This window comes from Macrotis lagotis, chromosome 4, assembly GCF_037893015.1.
Source record: "Macrotis lagotis isolate mMagLag1 chromosome 4, bilby.v1.9.chrom.fasta, whole genome shotgun sequence".
NCBI lineage: Eukaryota > Metazoa > Chordata > Mammalia > Peramelemorphia > Peramelidae > Macrotis > Macrotis lagotis.
Window position 1 is genome coordinate 156,249,406 of NC_133661.1, and position 19,151 is coordinate 156,268,556.

The 19,151-nt window shown below is 36.6% G+C and overlaps 1 protein-coding gene across 9 annotated transcripts in view; it reads left to right on the top strand.

Annotated features, from left to right (window-relative positions):
• The window catches only part of IQCH (IQ motif containing H), a 281,126-nt gene that overhangs the window by 115,464 nt on the left and 146,511 nt on the right, over positions 1-19,151 (top strand). For 5 of the 9 annotated variants that reach the window (XM_074234458.1, XM_074234453.1, XM_074234454.1 and 2 more), the window contains 2 exons: positions 5,046-5,171; positions 10,808-10,986. The exons of 1 other annotated variant lie outside the window; for it this stretch is intronic. In XM_074234458.1, coding sequence (XP_074090559.1) covers positions 5,046-5,171; positions 10,808-10,986 — 305 coding nt within the window. Of the gene's footprint in view, positions 1-2,392; positions 2,463-5,045; positions 5,172-10,807; positions 10,987-17,803; positions 17,892-19,151 lie in introns of those variants that run through there. 3 more of the 9 variants (XM_074234459.1, XM_074234455.1, XM_074234461.1) reach the window with 3 other exon arrangements.

Genomic DNA, 19,151 nt, shown 5'->3' on the forward strand with positions numbered 1-19,151 from the left:
CTATTCTTCTCTACAGGAAAGTGGAAGGAAAGGGGAGAAGGGAAAGTAAAGGGAAGAAGGGACTGATAAAAGAGGAGAAGATATAAATGAAAATAAACTGAAAGTTAAAATTTAAAAGAAAGTTAAAGGGCAAAGGGAATAAAAATATTGGTGAGGAGGAATAAGATGAAGGGAAAGAGAAAACTATAAATAGGGAAAGATAGAATGGAGAGGAATATATAATTAGTAATCTTAACTGTAAGTGTTGAACTCTCATGTAAAACAGAAACTGATAGCAAGGATTAAAAACCAGAATCCTATTATATGTTGTTTACAAGAAAAACATCTGAAGCAGAGAGATACAAAAAGGGTAAAAGTAAAAGACTAGAGCAAAATATTTTATGTTTCAGCAGAAGTAAAAAAGTCATAAGTGGTGATCCTGATTTCAAAAAAAGCAAAAGCAAAATTAGAATTCATTAAAAGGGATAAGGAAGGAAACTACATCTTGAAAAGCACCATGATCAATGAAGCTATAGCATTAATAAACATCTATGCACCTAGTGATATAGCATCCAAATTCTTAGAGAAGTTGAGTGAATTACTAGGAGACATAGATAGCAAAACTTTAATAATGGAGGACCTCAACCTCCCTCTCTCAGAACTAGATAAATTTAACTACACAAAAAAATTGTGCATACCCTTTGATTCAGAAATAGCATGACTATATATATATATATATATATATATATATATACATATATATATATATGTATATAAACATTTATAACAGCTCTTTTTGTGATGGCAAAGAATTGGAAATTGAAAGAATGCCCATCATGAGAAATGGCCAAATAAGTTCTGGTATATGACTATGATTGAATACTATTGTGCTATAAGAAAGGAAAAGCAGGGAGCTTGCAGGAAAAACCTGGAAAGACTTACATGATCTGATGCAAAGTGAAGTGAGCAGAATCAAGAGAATATTGTATACAGTAACAACAATATTATATAATGATCAGTTGTCAATGACTTAGCTAGTCTCAATAAGACGATGTTTAAGACAATTACAAAAGACTCATGATGAAAATGCTATTCACCTCCAGAGGAAGAACTGATGGAATCTGAATACAGATTGAAGCTTCCTTTTTTTTGGTCTGTGTTTTCTTTACGACATAACTAATAAGGAAATTTGTTTGCATAGCTGCACATATATGACTTGCTCAAATTACCTGTTCAATGAAAGGATGAAGAGAATTTGAAATTCAGTTTTAAAAAAATAAAATGTGAAAAATTTTAGAGTAACTGAAAAAAATGAAATACTTTTAAAAACTGATTGTAGTATTAAATTGAATTGAACCACTGAAGATTATTTTATAAACTCTCAGATAGGCTCCCAATGCAACTCAATTCTTCTGCTCTGCTTCCCTTGACTCCCTCTCTCATTCCTCAATTTGTTTGTCTTTTTTTCCTCTTCTTTTCCACTATCAAATTCTCTCTATCCCATACATCACAGATGACTAAGCCTCTCACTTCACTGAGAGGCTCTCTTCTGTGTTCTCCCTCAGCCCCCTGCTATTTTTCTCAAAACTTATAAGAATCATCCTCTCACCTCTCTTTCTCACTGATGTCAGAAGACAGAGGATATTGTTATTAGTCACTAAGGCTAATCCTTCTACTTTCACTGGCTTTGGTTCCATGGCTTCCTACCATCTCCTAGACCTTGCTCCAGAAATTGTTGTTTCTCTCCTCCTCTAGCTTTTTCCTTTCTATCTACAAGCACATGCAGGTCTCCCTTATACTTTAAAAAAAAAGCCTTTCCTTTATCTTTCTTTATCATTTAGCTATCACCCCCATATCACTACTTCCATTCATTTGGAAAAGTTGTCTATGCACAATTGTATAGTATGCCCCAGCACTATAATCTTCTTTCTGGGATCTGCCTTGTAATTCTACTAAAATTCTCAGTATTCCATAGAGGTCCTAGAAAGGTAAAATTCAATAGCTTTTTTTCAGCTATTTTGTTGACTTCTTTGTTGATCACTTTTCAAGAAATTCCCTTTTCTTCAGAAACAACACATTCTGGATTTTCTTCTAACCAAAGCACTTTCTCTTTATCTTTTGCTGGCTTTGCATCCTCTTCCTGATTCCTTACTGTGAATATTCCTCTGGTGTTTATGTTCTCCTAACTTCATAGGATCATAGGTTTGGACCTGAAAGGAATATTAGGTGCTGTCAGGTTTAACTCCCTTGTTTTAATGGATGAGAAAACTGGAAATCAGAGAGTCTAGATGACTTGCCTGGGGTCACTCAGTTTGTAAGATAAGATTTACCTTAAAAAGTTTACTTTACAAATCTTATAAGGTAAAATCTAACTCTAGATCTTCCAGCTTTTCTTTTTCTTTTGTCCCCCTAGATAAATTTATTCACTCCAATTCAGTTAACACAGTTAATGGAAATCTATATCTACAATATCATCAATTTCTGTGAGTAATCTCTCCTTCCTTATAGCACTTCTTTCCTTCTTTTTTTAATTCCTCCTCCCTCCCTACCCCCTCCTTCCCCCTTTCCCCTTCTCCATTCCCTCCTTTCCCCTTTCTCTGCTTCCCCTCTTGCCTCTTTCCCTCCCACCCCTTCCTCCCTTTCTCCTTCCCTTCCTTGCTTCCTTTCTCCTTTCCTTTCTGAGGTTTACACACTCCAAATCACTCTTGATTGGCCAATAATAGACCTCAGGCTAAGTCCACTTGATCCTTGTTTGAACCCTGATTGGTTCAGGGTGAATGAAGAAAAGCAATTGTTTCTGTTTTGTCCAGAAACCCTGAGGGGTGGGGGGGTCCTATTCTACTAGCTTAATTTTTTTTCTTTTTGGGACGTGGTCTTTCTTGGCCTCTTTGCTTCATCTCTCTCTTACCTAAACTTTATCACTGAATGGGCCTTGTCTCAGTCAAACTGTGACCTGGGAAAGACTTAGTTTTAAAAGGTCAAGATCTCCCACTGCATCCAGGGCCATCTCCTGTTGTCCTGATCCATATTGGGCTACTGAACCCAGAAGGCTCAGCCCTTTCCCCTTCCTCCACTCAAATCCAATTCACATGCATATCATGGCATCACCTCCCTGATGTCTTTATTTTTTTTAAATTTTTTTTAGGGTTTTTTTTGCAAGGCAAATGGGGTTAAGTGGCTTGCCCAAGGCCACACAGGTAATTATTAAGTATCTGAAACTGGATTTGAACACAGGTACTCCTGACTCCAGGGCTGGTGCTTTATCCACTACGCCACCTAGCCACCCCCTGATGTCTTTAAGAAAGAAGAACAGACACCAATATCTACAACTAACATGCATTTATTTAGCACCTACCGTGTTCTAAGAACTGTGCTAAGAACAAACTTGAAAAAGGACCTTATCTTCTATCTAGGTGAGGTACTGTGTACAAATAGAAGCATGTACAAAATACAAAGATAAATTTGAAGGGAAGGCACTCATACCAAAGGGACTCCAAAAAAGGCCTCTGAGAGGAAAATGATTTTGGACCTGAAGTCTGAAGGAGTTACATATTCTAAGAGGAGGAGGGGTGGAGGGAAGGACTAGATAGGAGATGAAATGTTTAAAGACAGAACTCAAAGAAAGGAAAGAACTTTGTGTTTGAAGTGGGAGGACCTGAATTTTAATCCTGTGTTATCTTGGCCTCTGAGGTCTTTAGTTTCCTCATGGATAAAAATGAGCAGATCCAGGTAGATTCGGTGTGGTCCCTTTGTAAGGTTGCTAAAATGTTGCTGCTGGGATTTTGGGGGTCACCAATTAAAGAAGAATTTGGGATAACCGATAAATTGAAAGGACGAAGGAATTTGTACACTCTCTGAGATTCTAAACTGCTCAAGATTTCATTATAAAATATAGCAAAGTAAACTGGTTAAAAAACTTTTCTTCCTTAAGGGTCAACAAGCACTTTAGAAGAGGATTAATAAAAAAGGTTAGGAATGGTTGCTGGGTAGACAGAGACTGAGACAGAGAGAGAGGGACATAAGGAGAGGTAGGGATAAAAACAGTCAGAGAGAGCTGACTGGGTCAGAGAGAAAGAACCAGCCCCTAGCGGAGGTCCAGCCCAGGTTTTATAGCCTTGCCCCTTATCTGCCATTGAGGGCAAAAGGGGAAATCCTTCCCCCCCCCTTAAGACCCAAAACAGGTAGAGGATAGGAGACTGAGGATTGGAAATGAGGAGACAGGATTACAAATTTTACATTAATCAATGAAACAATAGGAATCAATTTACAACTCAAGATACCTTCTACATCCTTAACAAGATTCCCAGATTTTAACAGCATCAAAAGATTACAGAATTTGGGTATAATTTTTTTACATTCATAATTCTCTGCATTCACTAGCACATCAAGTGGAAGCTCTGAATGCTTTTCCCCATAGAACCATTATAAAATATGTCAGATTCTAGAAAAAATGTGTGTGTTTATGTATGTTTATGTATATACTGAGGTAATTCCTATTAAACAGACACTTGTGGACTGGGCTAGTGACAAATCACTATGTTAAAAAATGTGACCCAAGTTCCAATCAATGACTTTACCAACACATTTTTAGAATACAACCTGCAGTTACCTCTGTGAAAGAACATCAATATCTAGCCCTAGGCCTTACTTAGACCTCCCTGACCTAAAATTCTCTTTCAAGTTTCTCTTCACAAAGACTTTTCACAGATCCCAAAGTGATTCTTCCCTTGTCCTAGGATTCTTTTACTTTGTAAATTACCCTTTAATTGTTCATTTCATTTTTGCTCTTACTATCATAGCTAACTTTCTTTGATTAGAATCAATACAAAAATCTAAACAATTGATGTAGCCATTTTTTTGATTCATGATTCAAAGTGATCTATGTAATTTCATAAAAAGAAATATTACATTAGACTTAAATGACTAAGAACTCTATAGAAAGACTTTAGAATTTCTAGGACTCATGGGAAAAACTAATAAGATAATGTGTGTTGTGTTTTTCAAGTCCTAAACACTAATATTACTATTATTAAAATCAACTTACGTTCTCTTATTGAATTTTAAAGGTATTTTGAGCATGATTCAGCGAGGACTGATCCCACCAGCAGCAAAGATTACTTTAGAAACACCACCTGTTATACCTAAAACTGCTTTCTTTCATCCTTGTAAAACATTTAAGCCAAAAGAAGTAGGTGAGTGTTATTAACTATGTATAATTAAGGGAGTAAATAAATTATCTTAAAGGAAAAATTAGAATTCTTGTATTTAGCTAGCATCTTTCAGTGATTCAGAATTATGAGAAAATCACTATCAAAGAGAATCATGACAGTAGGAAGGTGATAGACCTTTCATGAATAAAAATAATTATAAAAAAAAGAGAGGGGGGCGGAGCCAAGATGGCAACAAGAAGGGATGGAGTCTTAGGAGCTCTCTGATAAAATTCATCAGCTAAGGACTCTAACTAAACTTTCGAGAGACAGAACCCACAAAGGGTCCCAGTGAGGCAGTTCTCCTACTCAAGGTAACCTGGAAAAGAGCAGAAAGGCTCTACTCCCCGGGATTGGAGAGTCGGCCTGCCAGAGGGGTGGCCCACCAGAGCCAAAGAAATTCAGCCTCCCGGAGGCAGCCCCAGGGTGCTGGGAGGCTCAGATCACAGCAGTGGGGGAGTCTCCTGAGCTAGAAGAGCAGGGCCCCCCCCACCTCAGCCCTGTGGCAGAGGTGGGGTGCTTATGGTCATTCACAGACCAGGAGGGAGGACAGAGCCTCACACACTGAGACTTTTGTGGGAGTGTCCCAAAAGCTCAAGAAACACCCCAAACCAGGCCCAGGCTGGGAAAATGAGCAAGCAGAGAAACAAAAAGAAGACTATTGAGAAATATTTTGCAAATGAGCCCAAGAAGGACCAAAATACTCAGTCTGAAGATGAGGAAGCACAAGCTCCTGCATCTAAAGACTCCAAGAAACACAGAAATTGGGCTCAGGCTATGACAGAGCTCAAAAAAGACTTTGAAAATCAAGTGAGGGAGTTGGAAGAAAAACTGGGAAAAGAAAGGAGAGAGATGCAGGAAAAACATGAAAATGAAGTCAGCAGCTTAGTCAAGGAAATCCAAAAAAATGCTGAAGAAAATAGCATGCTAAAAACCAGCTTAGGTCAAATGGATAGAACAGTTCAAAAAGTTATTGAGGAGAAGAATGCTTTAAAAAGCAAAATTGGCCAGATGGAAAAAGAGATAAGCAAACTCTCTGAGGAGAACAAATCCTTCAGACAAAGAATAGAATTCAGGGAGATTGATGAATTTACCAGAAATCAGGAATCAATACTTCAAAACAAAAAAAAAACGAAAAATTAGAAGAAAATGTGAAATATCTCATTGAAAAAACAACTGATATGGAAAACAGACTTAGGAAAGATAATTTAAAAATTATTGGAATACCTGAAAGTCATGATCAGGAAAAGAGCCTTGACATCATTTTCAAAGAATTACTACAGGAAAATTGCCCTGATATTCTAGAAGCAGAGGGCAAAATAGAAATGGAGAGAATCCACCAATCCCCCAGAGAAAGAGATCCCAAAAAACCAACCCCCAGGAATATTGTAGCCAAGTTCCAGAACTCCCAAGTCAAAGAGAAAATATTACAAGCAGCCAGAAGGACACAGTTCAAATATTGAGGAGCTGCAGTCAGGATCACACAGGACTTAGCAGCAGCTACATTGGAAGCTCGTAGGGCTTGGAATACAATATACCAGAAGGCAAGAGAGCTTAGAATGCAGCCAAGAATGAACTACCCAGCAAGGCTGAATGTCCTCTTCCAGGGAAAAAGATGGACTTTCAATGAACCAGGGGAATTTCAAATGTTCCTTTTGGAATGGCCAGAGCTGAACAGAAGGTTTGATCTTCAGATACAGGACTCAGGTGAAGCATGGAGATTGGAGGAGAGGGGGGAAATATGAGGGACTTAATGAGGATGAACTGCATGTATTCCTGCATAGAAAAATGACACTGATAATACTCATATGAACCTTCTCAGTTAATAGAGCAGGTAGAGAGAGCTTTTATAGTTGAAGCACAGGAGAAAGCTGAATTTGAAGATAAAATATGGTGTAAAAATGAAGTCAATAGAAAAAAAAAGGGAAATGGAATGGGAGAAAGAAAAAGGAGAGGGGGAATAGTCCAAGATATTTCACATAAGATTTTTTTTTATTACAATGAGCTATTGCAATGATATGGAAGGGGGGAGGCAAGGGGGAATGAGAGAAACTTTGCTCTCATCAGAGATGGCTAGGAGAGGAAACAGCAAATATACTCAATGGGGTATAGACATCTGGAGTAAGAAGGAGGGGGGAGCAGGGGGAAGGGGTGGGGATGTGAATAAAGGAGGAGAGGATGGACCATGGGGGGAGAGTGGCCAGATATAACACATTTTCTTTCTTCTTGCAAGGGGCTGGGAATGGAAGGCCTGTCCAGGACCACAGGGCCAGGTGGATTCTGGGCCTAAGGGGTGGTAGGGGGGCTCAGGGCTTCTTGGCCCCAGGACCAGGGATCTGTCTGCTGTGCCACTCAGCGACCCTACAGCAGAGTCATAGTGAAAGGAGAGAGAAAATAGAGTACATGGTAGTGGAGAAATAAGAAAGGAGGGAGTTGCAATCAGCAATGGCAACGGTGGAAAAATATGGAAATAACTTTTGTGATGGACTTATCATAAAGAATGAGATCCACCCATGACAGAGTTGTTGGTGTTGGAACAAAGACTCAAGCACATTTTTTGTTATTATTATTTGGGGGAGGGCACAGGGCAAGTGGGGCTGGATGGCCTGCCTGGGGCCATATAGCAGGGTGATCTTTGGGTGTCTGGGGCCAGATTTGGACCCAGGTGCTCCTGGCTCAAGGGCCAATGCTCTGTCTGCCACCCAGCTACCCCTACTATTATTACTATTTTATTTTATTTTGGGTCTTTTTTTTTTCTTTTTTTTTTTGATTTTTGCAGGGCAGTGGGGATCAGGTGGCTTGCATGTCACACGGCTGGGTGATTGTTGGGTTTATGAGGCTGGATATGGACTCGGGTGCTCGTGGCTCCAGGACTGGTGCTTCATCCATTGCTCCACCTGGCTATACCTACAATTATTACTATTATTATTATTTTTTTATTTTAATTTTTTTCTCTCCCCTTTACTTTTTTCGCCCAAACAAGTCTATCTATATTCATGGGGGAGGAGGGGTATTTTGTTTACTTGTAAACAAGAATATTTTATTAATGTAAAAAAACATTTGTACAAAATGAGAATAAAAAAAATAAATTAAAAAAAAGAAATAAAAAAAAAAGAAATCAGCCACAGTTAAAGTGATGTGAGTCATTACCAAGCAGCAAGAAATTGAACATAAGGAGCTTTCAATGAACAGTAGAAATAGTAGAAGATATTTTTTCTGAAATGTCTGCATTTGAAACTGATTCTTAATGAAAATGTTATTTATCAATATATAATCATGTTGATAAATATATTATCAGGTCAATTCAGTTTGTATTTATTTAGCCTACCATGTGTCTGGTGCTATAAACTCAGCATAGAATTAAATTCAAAGAAATAAGAAAAAAAAAGAATTATGAGAAAATCAAAGAGCAATTGTAGTGACTTTGTGCTGAAGCTTACTGAATCAAATCTCCAGCTGCAGTATCTCTGTTCAATTCAATAACTGAATCAATAAATATGTGTTGATTGCTGACTCTGTACAGGTAGATCTCTGTATAGCAACTTTTGAGTATTACAAAATTCAGATGCCCTCACAGAACTTGTAGAGAATTAAGAGAAATGTACACAAATAAAAATCAAACAATGCCTATTTTTATTAATGCAAAATTAAATGTGATATAAACAGAAGTACAGGTAAAATAACTACATGAAGGGAGTTTGGTCATTATTGAGGTAGATGGGAGCAAGTAGGGAGAATCAACAAAAGCTTCTTATAGTATATTTCTTTTGATTTAGGCTTTATAAGCTGCTTTAAGAATTAAAACATGGAGGGGTGGCTAGGTGGCTGAGTGGTACAATGGATAGAGCACCGGCCCTGGAGTCAGGAGTACCTGAGTTCAGATCTGGTCTCAGACACTTAATAATTACCTAGCTGTGTGGCCTTGGGCACCACTTAACTCCATTTGCCTTGCAAAAATCCAAAAACAAACAAACAACCAAAAAAAGAAAACAAGGAAATCAAAGGAAATAATTGATTCCAAAGTGGGAATGGAATGGGTGAACTTTGAGAGAAAATACACAAGAGAAGGGGAGAAGAAACCAAAATGGAGGCACAACATTCTCAGGATTCTAGTGGCATTAGGAGGAATATGGGGTTAGAAAGTTGAGGTTACAAATACAATTAAGAGAAATTAATACAGAGGTTATTTATTTGAAATCCTGAGCAGAGTGGAGAAAGAGAACAGAGGATCAAGGCCTTTGGACGGACCAAGATTAATTCTAGACAAAACTGTAAAGTAATTCAAATTTGTCCCCTCTTTGCACTCTTTCCATCTTTCCTGGCAAGGAATGACTAGTTTTCTCATATCTTGGGCTCTTCTAATCTTTTATGAAAATCTCAACATAACTAAATTAATAAGGAAAAGGGGGCCCCTCTCAGCAGAATCTTTTCATTTCAATAGGCAACTCTTAAAGACAAAAGCCTTTCAGATTCAAAAGAATGAAATTTGGATGATGGAGCAACAGGCAACAGGATTAATATTTTGGGAAATATGCCCAACACTCCATAAATCATACTATTCGGGTAGTCATTTATTGCTAAGATTAATCCTGGGGCATACTCAAGTTTAGGGAGAAGTGTGTTGAGGTAGGTGTGAAAGAATGAAACAAAGAAATAGCATTTACAAAATGGAAAGAAAACCTAAAATTGAGTGGTATGTATAAAACTCAAGGGAAGACAGAATTTTGAGGATAAGGTGTATTAAATGTGACTGACAGGTTTAAGGAGAAGGACTGAAAAAAAGTCTTTGGATTTAGTGATGTGAGCATCTTCAGCAGTGCAACTTTGGTAAGCCTGTAAACATGAAAAAAGATTTGTAGAGACATAAGGAGTGAATGGATGCTGAGGAAATAAGAGAAAGATAGCATTTGAGAAGTGTGGCAGAAAAGGTTAAATTAGTCAACAATAAGAGTCAGGTACTCTGTTAACCTCTTGGGATACAAGAAAAGAGAGGTTGGGAATTAAAACTTTTGCTAGAAGGGATCAAAAACAATAGTTTATCCCCATGAACTGGGCCATTTACATAATAGAAAGACATAACCTTGATCAATATCAGTTGACTCCTTTGAATGTCTGAATGGAAAAAAATATAAGAAAATATAAGAAATGGTAAGGAAGATAAAACAAATTTCACTTAGTCACAGTTTTCATTATGACCATTGGTAATAAGAGTGATGGAACTTTAGTCCATACCTACTACAAAGAAATAGAAACCTCGGTCTAGGGCAACCTTATACTACTGAGCAGTAGGAAAGATGCATATTCTGTGCCCAAAACTGACAGATACTAGGTATGCCTCACTTAATGCAATAGTTACATTCTTGAAAAGTTATATATGCATTTGAATACCAGATAGTGACTGCCAATGGGAGTTAAAGGAATTTTGTGGTGAAACTTTTTGTAGTAACATTTACCTTCCAATATTCCAGTTGTAAAAATTCATATTTTTCCATACATGCTATATTATTTAAAAGTGGGAAGCTTTGCATTTTAATAGAGTTTATATAGTCTCCATTCATTTCTACAATGTATCATCATCCTCTGAAGTCAATGACAGAAGATATTTTATTTTCTCAATACAGGAAAATATGAAACTGACTTGTCAGTAGTTGATGTAAAATTAACAAAACACAGAGATGTTGAAGTGAGCACTCTAGGTACAGTCAACAGATCTCCATCTTCATCCAGCAACTCATCAGTTTTGAAAACACAGCCAACAACAAAACTAAAACCAATATATCAAGTTAAATCTAAAATCATGGTATTTATATTTTTATTTCTAAATAAAGAGAAAATGTTTTGGATCATAGTTTTCACAACTTATTTCTTAGTTGCATGTATAAATTTGTTCCTTTGGTGTTGTTTCATGCACATATATATATATATATATATATATATATATATATATATATATATGGCATATAGATGGTAAGATTATGTGGATTTTGCTGGCTAGCAATTTGTTTTGAAAATATTCTAAGGAACTAATGAAATATTTTCATTGATCTGTAAAACAAACATAGGAAGGAAACTTAAGATACCTCAGATTTCACAAAGAATAATTTTGATTTTGTTCCACAGAGGAGAAAGGTAATTCTCTATTGCAAAATGGAAAGACATCTCATAGGTTTTATATAGGTTTATAACCTATCATAGCTGACTAAGTATTTATATCTGTTTTAAGGTGCTAGTTTTTGGTAATATGGCCTTATCAGTTTGTATTTCTAGATTAGATATTAAGACTTTTTTTTAAACATAAAAAGAGGACAGCTGGCATGATTTTGGTTTCTCATTCTATTTTTTTACAGCTGTGTCCTAGCTAAAAGACCCCCAAACAGTAGTAGCAGAGAAAATTTTATTTAATCCTACTGAAGCTACAGATTGAATTCTTCTCCCTATCTTCCCCAAATCTTTATCTTTCAATTTCTCAATTTTTTTTGAGATTTCTCACTATCTTCCCAGCTTCTATGTGTGTGATTTTTCCCTTTAGAAATTTTCTGCCTGTTTAATGTATCAGGGTGTCATGTGATGCTGCAGTTGCCATGGCAAATATTTGTGTTTCATGAAAAATGTGTGTTAAAAATCAATGTAAATGGCCAAATCCCAAGACAGACGTGCCTTCAGGCCAATGTTTCTTATGTATCATTATTGTTTCAAACTCAGCTGTTTAACAGGCTGTGAGAGGGCTATAGGCTAGATGTGCACAAAGACCATATTAAGAGCATGGGGAAGCACCTGTTTTTACTCCCATCTTATTCAAGTACAAATTCTAGTGCGTAATGGAAACTTGATCTACAGGTAATGCAAATATTGTGTCTAGATTCAGGTTGTTTTGTTGCCTGATATTCACTCCCCACCCCCACCCCCAAATTTGATAAAATAGTGACAAAAAACTATTTTCTCATTGCTAATTAGCTTTAGCCTTAATTTCCCCTGCTGTTGAGTTCACATAGCTTTTGTTTACAGCTCGAAGCAGTAGGGTTTCAAAGTATTCTCTGTGGCCCCAAATTGGTACCCCATCTTTGAACTGGCTCTTCTACCGTAAATGTAGGCTCTGAATCTTCTCTGAGTTGTACTTTGGATGTGGAAATTTAAAAAGCTAGCAAACCTAATGCTTGTGCCTGTTCCAACATAATGGAATATGTTGAAATGAGACAATGGGGGCCAGTTCTCACCTTTGGAGATGGTTGATGCAAACCCCTTCTTCCAAATACCCTTTTCTAAAATTCTTCTAGAATTAGGACACTCACCTCCTATTTGAAAAATGTGCACTTTGCCTATCCCTCTGTTATCTTACTTTAGACCAAACAGGACCCTTAGCAAGTAGAACATTTATGTCCTGTTGTATAAAAAGATTTCTGACTATGAACTCCTGTCTGCATAGAAAGACAGAGCAGGCAGGCACAGCAGGAGAAGCACTGGAAAACTCTGTGTGTTGTATTTGTTTTGCAGAATTGCCCATGAGAGTCATTTTGATTTAGACTGTGTCTCATTCTGCATTGTAGGGAAGAAACAGATGTCTGGGGTCAAGAGGGCAGTTTGAAATAAAGGTCTGTAATTTGTGTGACTAGTTAAAATTTGGAGTCTGTCGCCTGATGTCACCTCCTTTAAAATATACTCTTGCTGGAGGGCAGAAGTAACGAAAAGCATGTTTGACAGCTGGAGACCTCAACAAAAGTTCTCTTGCCCCATGCATAATGGATAATAGGATCACATATGTCTCTACATATACACATATACACACAAATAAATATATGTATGATATATATAATCAAATAATTCTTAAGAACGTATGTAGTTCATTTCAAATAAATTTCATCTTTTCTTTCTAGAACACCTGTATCACCTTCCTCAACTTCAATCAGAAAAAAAGATCTGATTGTTTCTTAAAAGTTTAGCTTGGTCATATGAGTCTGACTTTATCTCTAAAATTAAAAAGTTAAAGCCCATTTTTTCAAAAAAGAAAATAATTGCTACAAATAAATTCAGGATTCCTCTCTCTTCTCCTTTCCTCTCCCTTCCCCATCCCCAAATTTCTCCTTTGTTCTAGTATCTCAGGAAGCATCTTGAAACAGGTTATTTCAAATGAAATAAAAACTACTATTTGTGCTTTCTTAGGCATCCTCAAAGCTCCTTTTATGACTTTTACCTTTGTAGTCTGTTGCCATTGACTGCTTTTGAGCTGGACAGATCAAAGCAATTTCATTGGCAGTTACAAACCAACCAGGTAAAGGGTGAGGAGGTTTTCCTACAGAATTGGAGATTGACTTGGCCCTATCTCATGAAGAATAAAGACCAAAAGTCAAGGGAGCTGATGCATTGACAACACTGTTCTGAGAAGGAAATGGGCATTACAACTGACCCACCCTGCTCTTCCCAAGAACTTGTTGGATCATTTGGGTATTGGATGCCAGGCTGGCTAAATTCCATTGAAGAGAAGAAATTTTTTTCCTGGAGAATGGAGAGAAATTTGATATGGACTTGAAAGCATATGGACTTTTCAGGAAACATTTTAGCTCAGTATAAACATGCAAATCCATCTAAAACAACTTATATAAGATGAGGTTATGAATTTAAAAAAAAATTTTTAATTAATGTTTTCTGTTTCTTTTTTTTTTAGTTTTTTTTTTTTTTTTTTTTGCAAGGCAATGGAGTTAAATGGCTTGCCCAGGGCCAAACAGCTAGATAATTATTAAGTGTCTGAGGCCGGATTTAAACCCAGGTACTCCTGACTCCAAGGCCAGTGTTTTATCCACTATGCCACCTAGCTGCCCCAAGGTTATGAATCTTAACAGTGACCTTAAAAACAAACAAAAAAGTAAGAATGGAAACAGGCAACTTCTTAAAGACATAGTTGGACCTATAATGACATAAGACCATATAGGCCTCCAACCTCCAAACCAAGAAGAAAAAGAATTAGAAGAAAGTGCTGCTATTTACCAGGAAGAGGAGAGACCAACTTAAGGAAGGAAAGAGACTGCAAAAGACTCCTAGTCCCCAAGACTTACTCAACAGAACTTATGCATTCATCAGATTTGGTATAATTAATTACTTTTTTATGCATTCTTAGATTTACAACCCTTGAATGAAAGGGATCTTGAGATCTTTGAGTCATAGAATCACAGAATTAGAGCCAGAAGGGAATTTAGAGTCTGTTTAGTTTGATCTCCTGCTTTTATAGATGAGAAACTAAGGTCCCAGCAGAGAAGTCTTGAAGATCACACAGGTAAAAGTTACTGAACTCAGGTCCTGTGACTTAAAAGTTCAGCATCCTTTCCGCTGAATCTTTTGCCTCCCTTTCAGCCCCCTCCTTGAAGTAATCATCACACTTCATTCCCTGCCCCAACCCCCCATACGAGTTCTATGCTGGATCTTTGTTGCAAGCAAAGGTGCAAGAAGTCCAATTCTATTAATAATAAAAACCTACTTCCACAATCCAGTTGCATGTTTTATTGCATCAGTTCCCCTCTTCTAAGACTTATTGCTCTAACAGTAATTAAGTATGAGAGAGAGGTTAGTATGACCCCATTCCAAGGAGCTAGAATATAATTAGGTATCTTTTGTAATTATAATATTGCAAGGCAGCTAAGCAAGCAATCTCCTATCACAAGAAAAGGAAAGAAAGTCTGTTGTTTGGGAGGGGGAGATGTTATTTTCAAAGATGAAAGTTGAACCTTTTTCAAGTTGAAGCAACTCCTTTTTTTTTTTTTTGCTTCCTTCTCCTCTGTCAATAAGAATTATTTCCAGGTTTGAAAAGATGAAAAAAATAAATAAAAATGGTTAAGAAATTGAAACACAGTGCAGGGTAGTGACAGAGTCCTGGGTTTGAAATCAGAAACTCTGGGGGGAATCAAATCCCACCTTTGACACTTATTGGCTGTGTGACCATAGGCAAGTCATTTTCTCTGATCCTCAGTTTCCTCATCTGTAAAATGATGAAAATAATACCTGTAGTATCTACTGAATAGGATTGTTCTAGTATTCAAATGTCATAATATATGTAAAGTACTTAGAAAACCTTAAAATACTATGTAAAGATCAATTATTAATAAGAGAGAAATTGGTAACCACTTAGTAAGTAAAGAGATGGTATAGGAGCTCCTAATTACTCCAAAACAAGTTCAGATCTCCTGACCTAGATATATTACAACCCATGATATGGAAGGGGTTGGGAGATGGGGGAGAAATTGCTTGGAGAAAACAGAATGATGATGAAAGACTGTAGAAAGGCAAACATTGTTCTATTTATTAAAAAGGCAGAAAAAGGGGGGGGTTCTGAAAACTGTGGAATGGCACACTAGATGTTGATTCCTGGAAAAGTCTAGACTGTATTATTAAATAGATAGTTTTTGAACCCTGAGAAATAGAAGAGTGATTACTGGGAACCAGCATGAAGGTCATTTAAAATAAAATATACCAGACTACCCAGTTTATAAAAATACTGCTAGAGGGAGGACAGATTATATGAACCTTGTAAAAATAGTTTATTTGGTTTCCACAAGATATTCAAATTTTTTCTTGTGATGTCATTGAAAAATAGATGAAGAAATATGGGTTGGATAATAGTAAAATCAAGTAGATTAATAATTGGTTGGAACCTTAAAGTATTAGTTTATGATTTGATGTTAACCTGTCAAATCTTTCTTGTCAAAATAGAGTACTATCTCCAGTCTCGTTCTTCTGTTCAATGATTTAGAAGACATAGATAGTATAATTATCAACTCTCATAATTAAATGAAACTCAAAGGAATATCATTACACTTTAGAAGAAAGAATTAGCTTCCCAAGAAATAGGCTAGAATCGACTAAGACCTTTAATTTAGACAAATGTAAAGTCCTCTTCATGAAAACAAAAACAAAAACTGTACAACAAGCAAGATGGAGTAGATGTGAGGAAACAGAAGCTCATGTGAAAAATGACAAAGGTTTTAGTCTATAGCAGACTACTCGTGAATCAGCAGACTTAAAAAAAAAGCAAATGAAGTCTTAGACTAAATCAGTGGAGTTGAGGTTTGTCCTTTGTTCTTGAAGAAGACCTTGATGTCCAGGGAAATGATGTCATGACAAACACATGAATTGAATTTGAGTGAGGAGGGGCTGTACTAAGTCACTAGTGTCACTTTCTGCTCCCTACCCTTCTGGATCCAGTAGTCAGACATGAATTAGGATGACTGGAGATGGTTCTGGATGTGTGTCAAGTGTCCATGCTCAAATTTGAATTCAAGTCCTCCTGGCTCCAGTGACAAAAAATTTTTACAAGTATTTTTAAGAGGTTAGGTTAAGAACATTTAAGGACTATTTGAATGAGTTAATATGGATCCAAAGACCAATAAGTAGAAGCAGTATGTAGGCAGATTTTGAATCAATAGAAGGAAGAATTCCAGATCAGTCAGAGCTATAAAGAAAGAGAGTAAATTACTTTGTGAGGTTCTAAGTTTCCTATAACTTCAAATATTAGAATCAACCAGTTAGGAATACTTTAAAGTTAATTCACACATTATTAGGTAAACTAGAAGGCATTTAAAGTTTTTTTCTTCTAATTCTGACCTTCTAAGATCCTCTGATTCTGTAATTCATCTCTATCAGAGTAAAAGGAAAAAAAATTATTTTCAGAAGAATAGATCATCTTTCATTACCACCATCATCACTATCAAGGTCATCATTATCTTCACCATCAATCAGTATTTCATTTTTTTGCATTCAAACAAGGAAATATATCCTCACTAATAGCATTCACTAATGACATAAAAGGATATCTTATTCTATGCAAAGTCCTAAGAAAAGGATTTTCTGTGTCACAGAAAGGTCCTCTAGGTAAACCTTTTTTTTTGTGTGCTGAATGTTGTTGATTTCATCTAACTCTGGAACACGTTTAAGGCTGCCTCGGTCACAGTCAAACAAAAAGAATGGAATGTGCATCCATGCTACAAGGTGTTGAAATATCTGTATGTCAAATGGATGAAAAATGTGTTTTTGCTCAGTCAGGTAAACAGTACATTGAGTGAGTTTATCAAGACTAACAGGAACACCTTAGATGGATGATGCAAATGAACAGTGAACTGAGCTCAGAAATAAATAAGTCAGGCCAGATAACATTTGGGAAACCACATGGTACTTTCAATGATCTCAAGATCCTTGTTGTCTAATATTCTCTCATTTATACTATCTGTCTTTGAATCATGGAATATCAAAATCTCATGGAAATCAGAACTACAAATGATTCAAAGGACAATGGGTCACTAACCACTCATCAAGAGAAGTAGTAGCATGACTAATTATGACTCTAGCATAATGAACAGGTGTAAAGGATATCATCTAACATACATATGACCAGAAATGATGGACTAGATCTATAGCAAGAATGAAAGATGCCAGCTGTACAGCTTGAGTATCCAATAAAAAATATCAAAAGAATCAAGGATGAGAAACTGTGAATTGGTGGCAAATTTCACAGGTGTGAGTAGTGGCAGCACCCTCCTATACTCCAGTGAAATTAGGAATTTAATGACCTACTAAAGTATAAATATCTCCATTCTTTCCAGATCTTATGTTCTTCATCTATAAAGATGTCATCATCACAGAATTGTCCTGGAAGAGACCATGGAGATCAACTAATCCAACTCATTTTATAGATGAAGACACTGAGGCCCACCCAAAAGAGATGAAGTAATTTGCCTAAGGGTACCCAATTAGTTTTGGCAGACACAGAACTAGACCCCTAATCATTTAATCTCCAGATCTATGTTCTTTCTACTCTTCCATAGTATCACCTTTCTGAAAACTACAGAATGAATTTGATAACTCAAGTCTAAAAACAAGTGTCTGGCAGTTTAAATGAAGAGAGAGGAGAAAATATTGGTTTGGGATTTCCAGGGATAGAAAGCTTTAGTTGGGACTTTCTTAAAGGAGAATCTGGAATTACCTTCCCAGGGATACATGATGGATGGAAGAAAGACTTCCCCAACAATAGTCTTTCACTCTCACAAAAGCAGCTATCATATGCCCTCTACATGTTCTTTCCTTTATGTTAAACACACCCAGTTCATTCAATGAATCTTTATATAAGGCATGATCTAGAAGTCCTTCATCATCCTAATCACCTTCCTCTGGACTTTGTCTAGTTTAGCAATGTCCTTCCTTAAATGTGGTACCCACAAATGAATATGATGCTCCAGATAGGATATAACCAGAGTAGAGCAGAGTAGGACTATTACTAATCTGTTCCTGGTTAGTCTTTATCTCAATACAAACAGAGATATATAAACATTTCTTGACTGCCATTTCACACTTGCTTCACTCAAACTCCTAGAAGCAGTTCCATTGGAGCTCATTTCATTCAATTTACTTGTCATTGGGCAGTTAGGAACTATGACTTATATTACACTGACAAAACAGGAGACCCTTCTCTATGTACAGTAATGCTTATTTTATCAGACTGCATTGTAGAATGTGCTCTTGCATACAAATAAATTGGTAGATAACAGAAGCTCACTTCTTCAGGTGCTCAAACTTTTTTATCTTAACTACTTTTGCATTTAATCTTTCTCACATATATTATACACTTCACTGCACTCTTATTCAGCTGTTACCAAGTGTAATTTAATTTTTTTTATCATACTGGGCAGTAATTCAGTTTTCTGCTTTTTAGTTTGTCTCTGTCATCTATATTAGCTTTCATTTCTACTGATGTCCTAATTAGTTGACTACCAGAAATGGCGGAGAAAACAAATTACCAGATTGGATTTTTAACAAAGAATTGAGTCAGACTTGGATGGAGAACCTAAAAAGGGATAGGTATATGAGTATTAGTGAAAGACTGATTGATATTTCAATTTCTGGCCTGGAGGACTAAATTAGCATAGTGGGTAGAGTGCTGGGTCTGGAATCAGGAAGACCTGAGTTCAAATACTGCCTTGGCAGGATTTC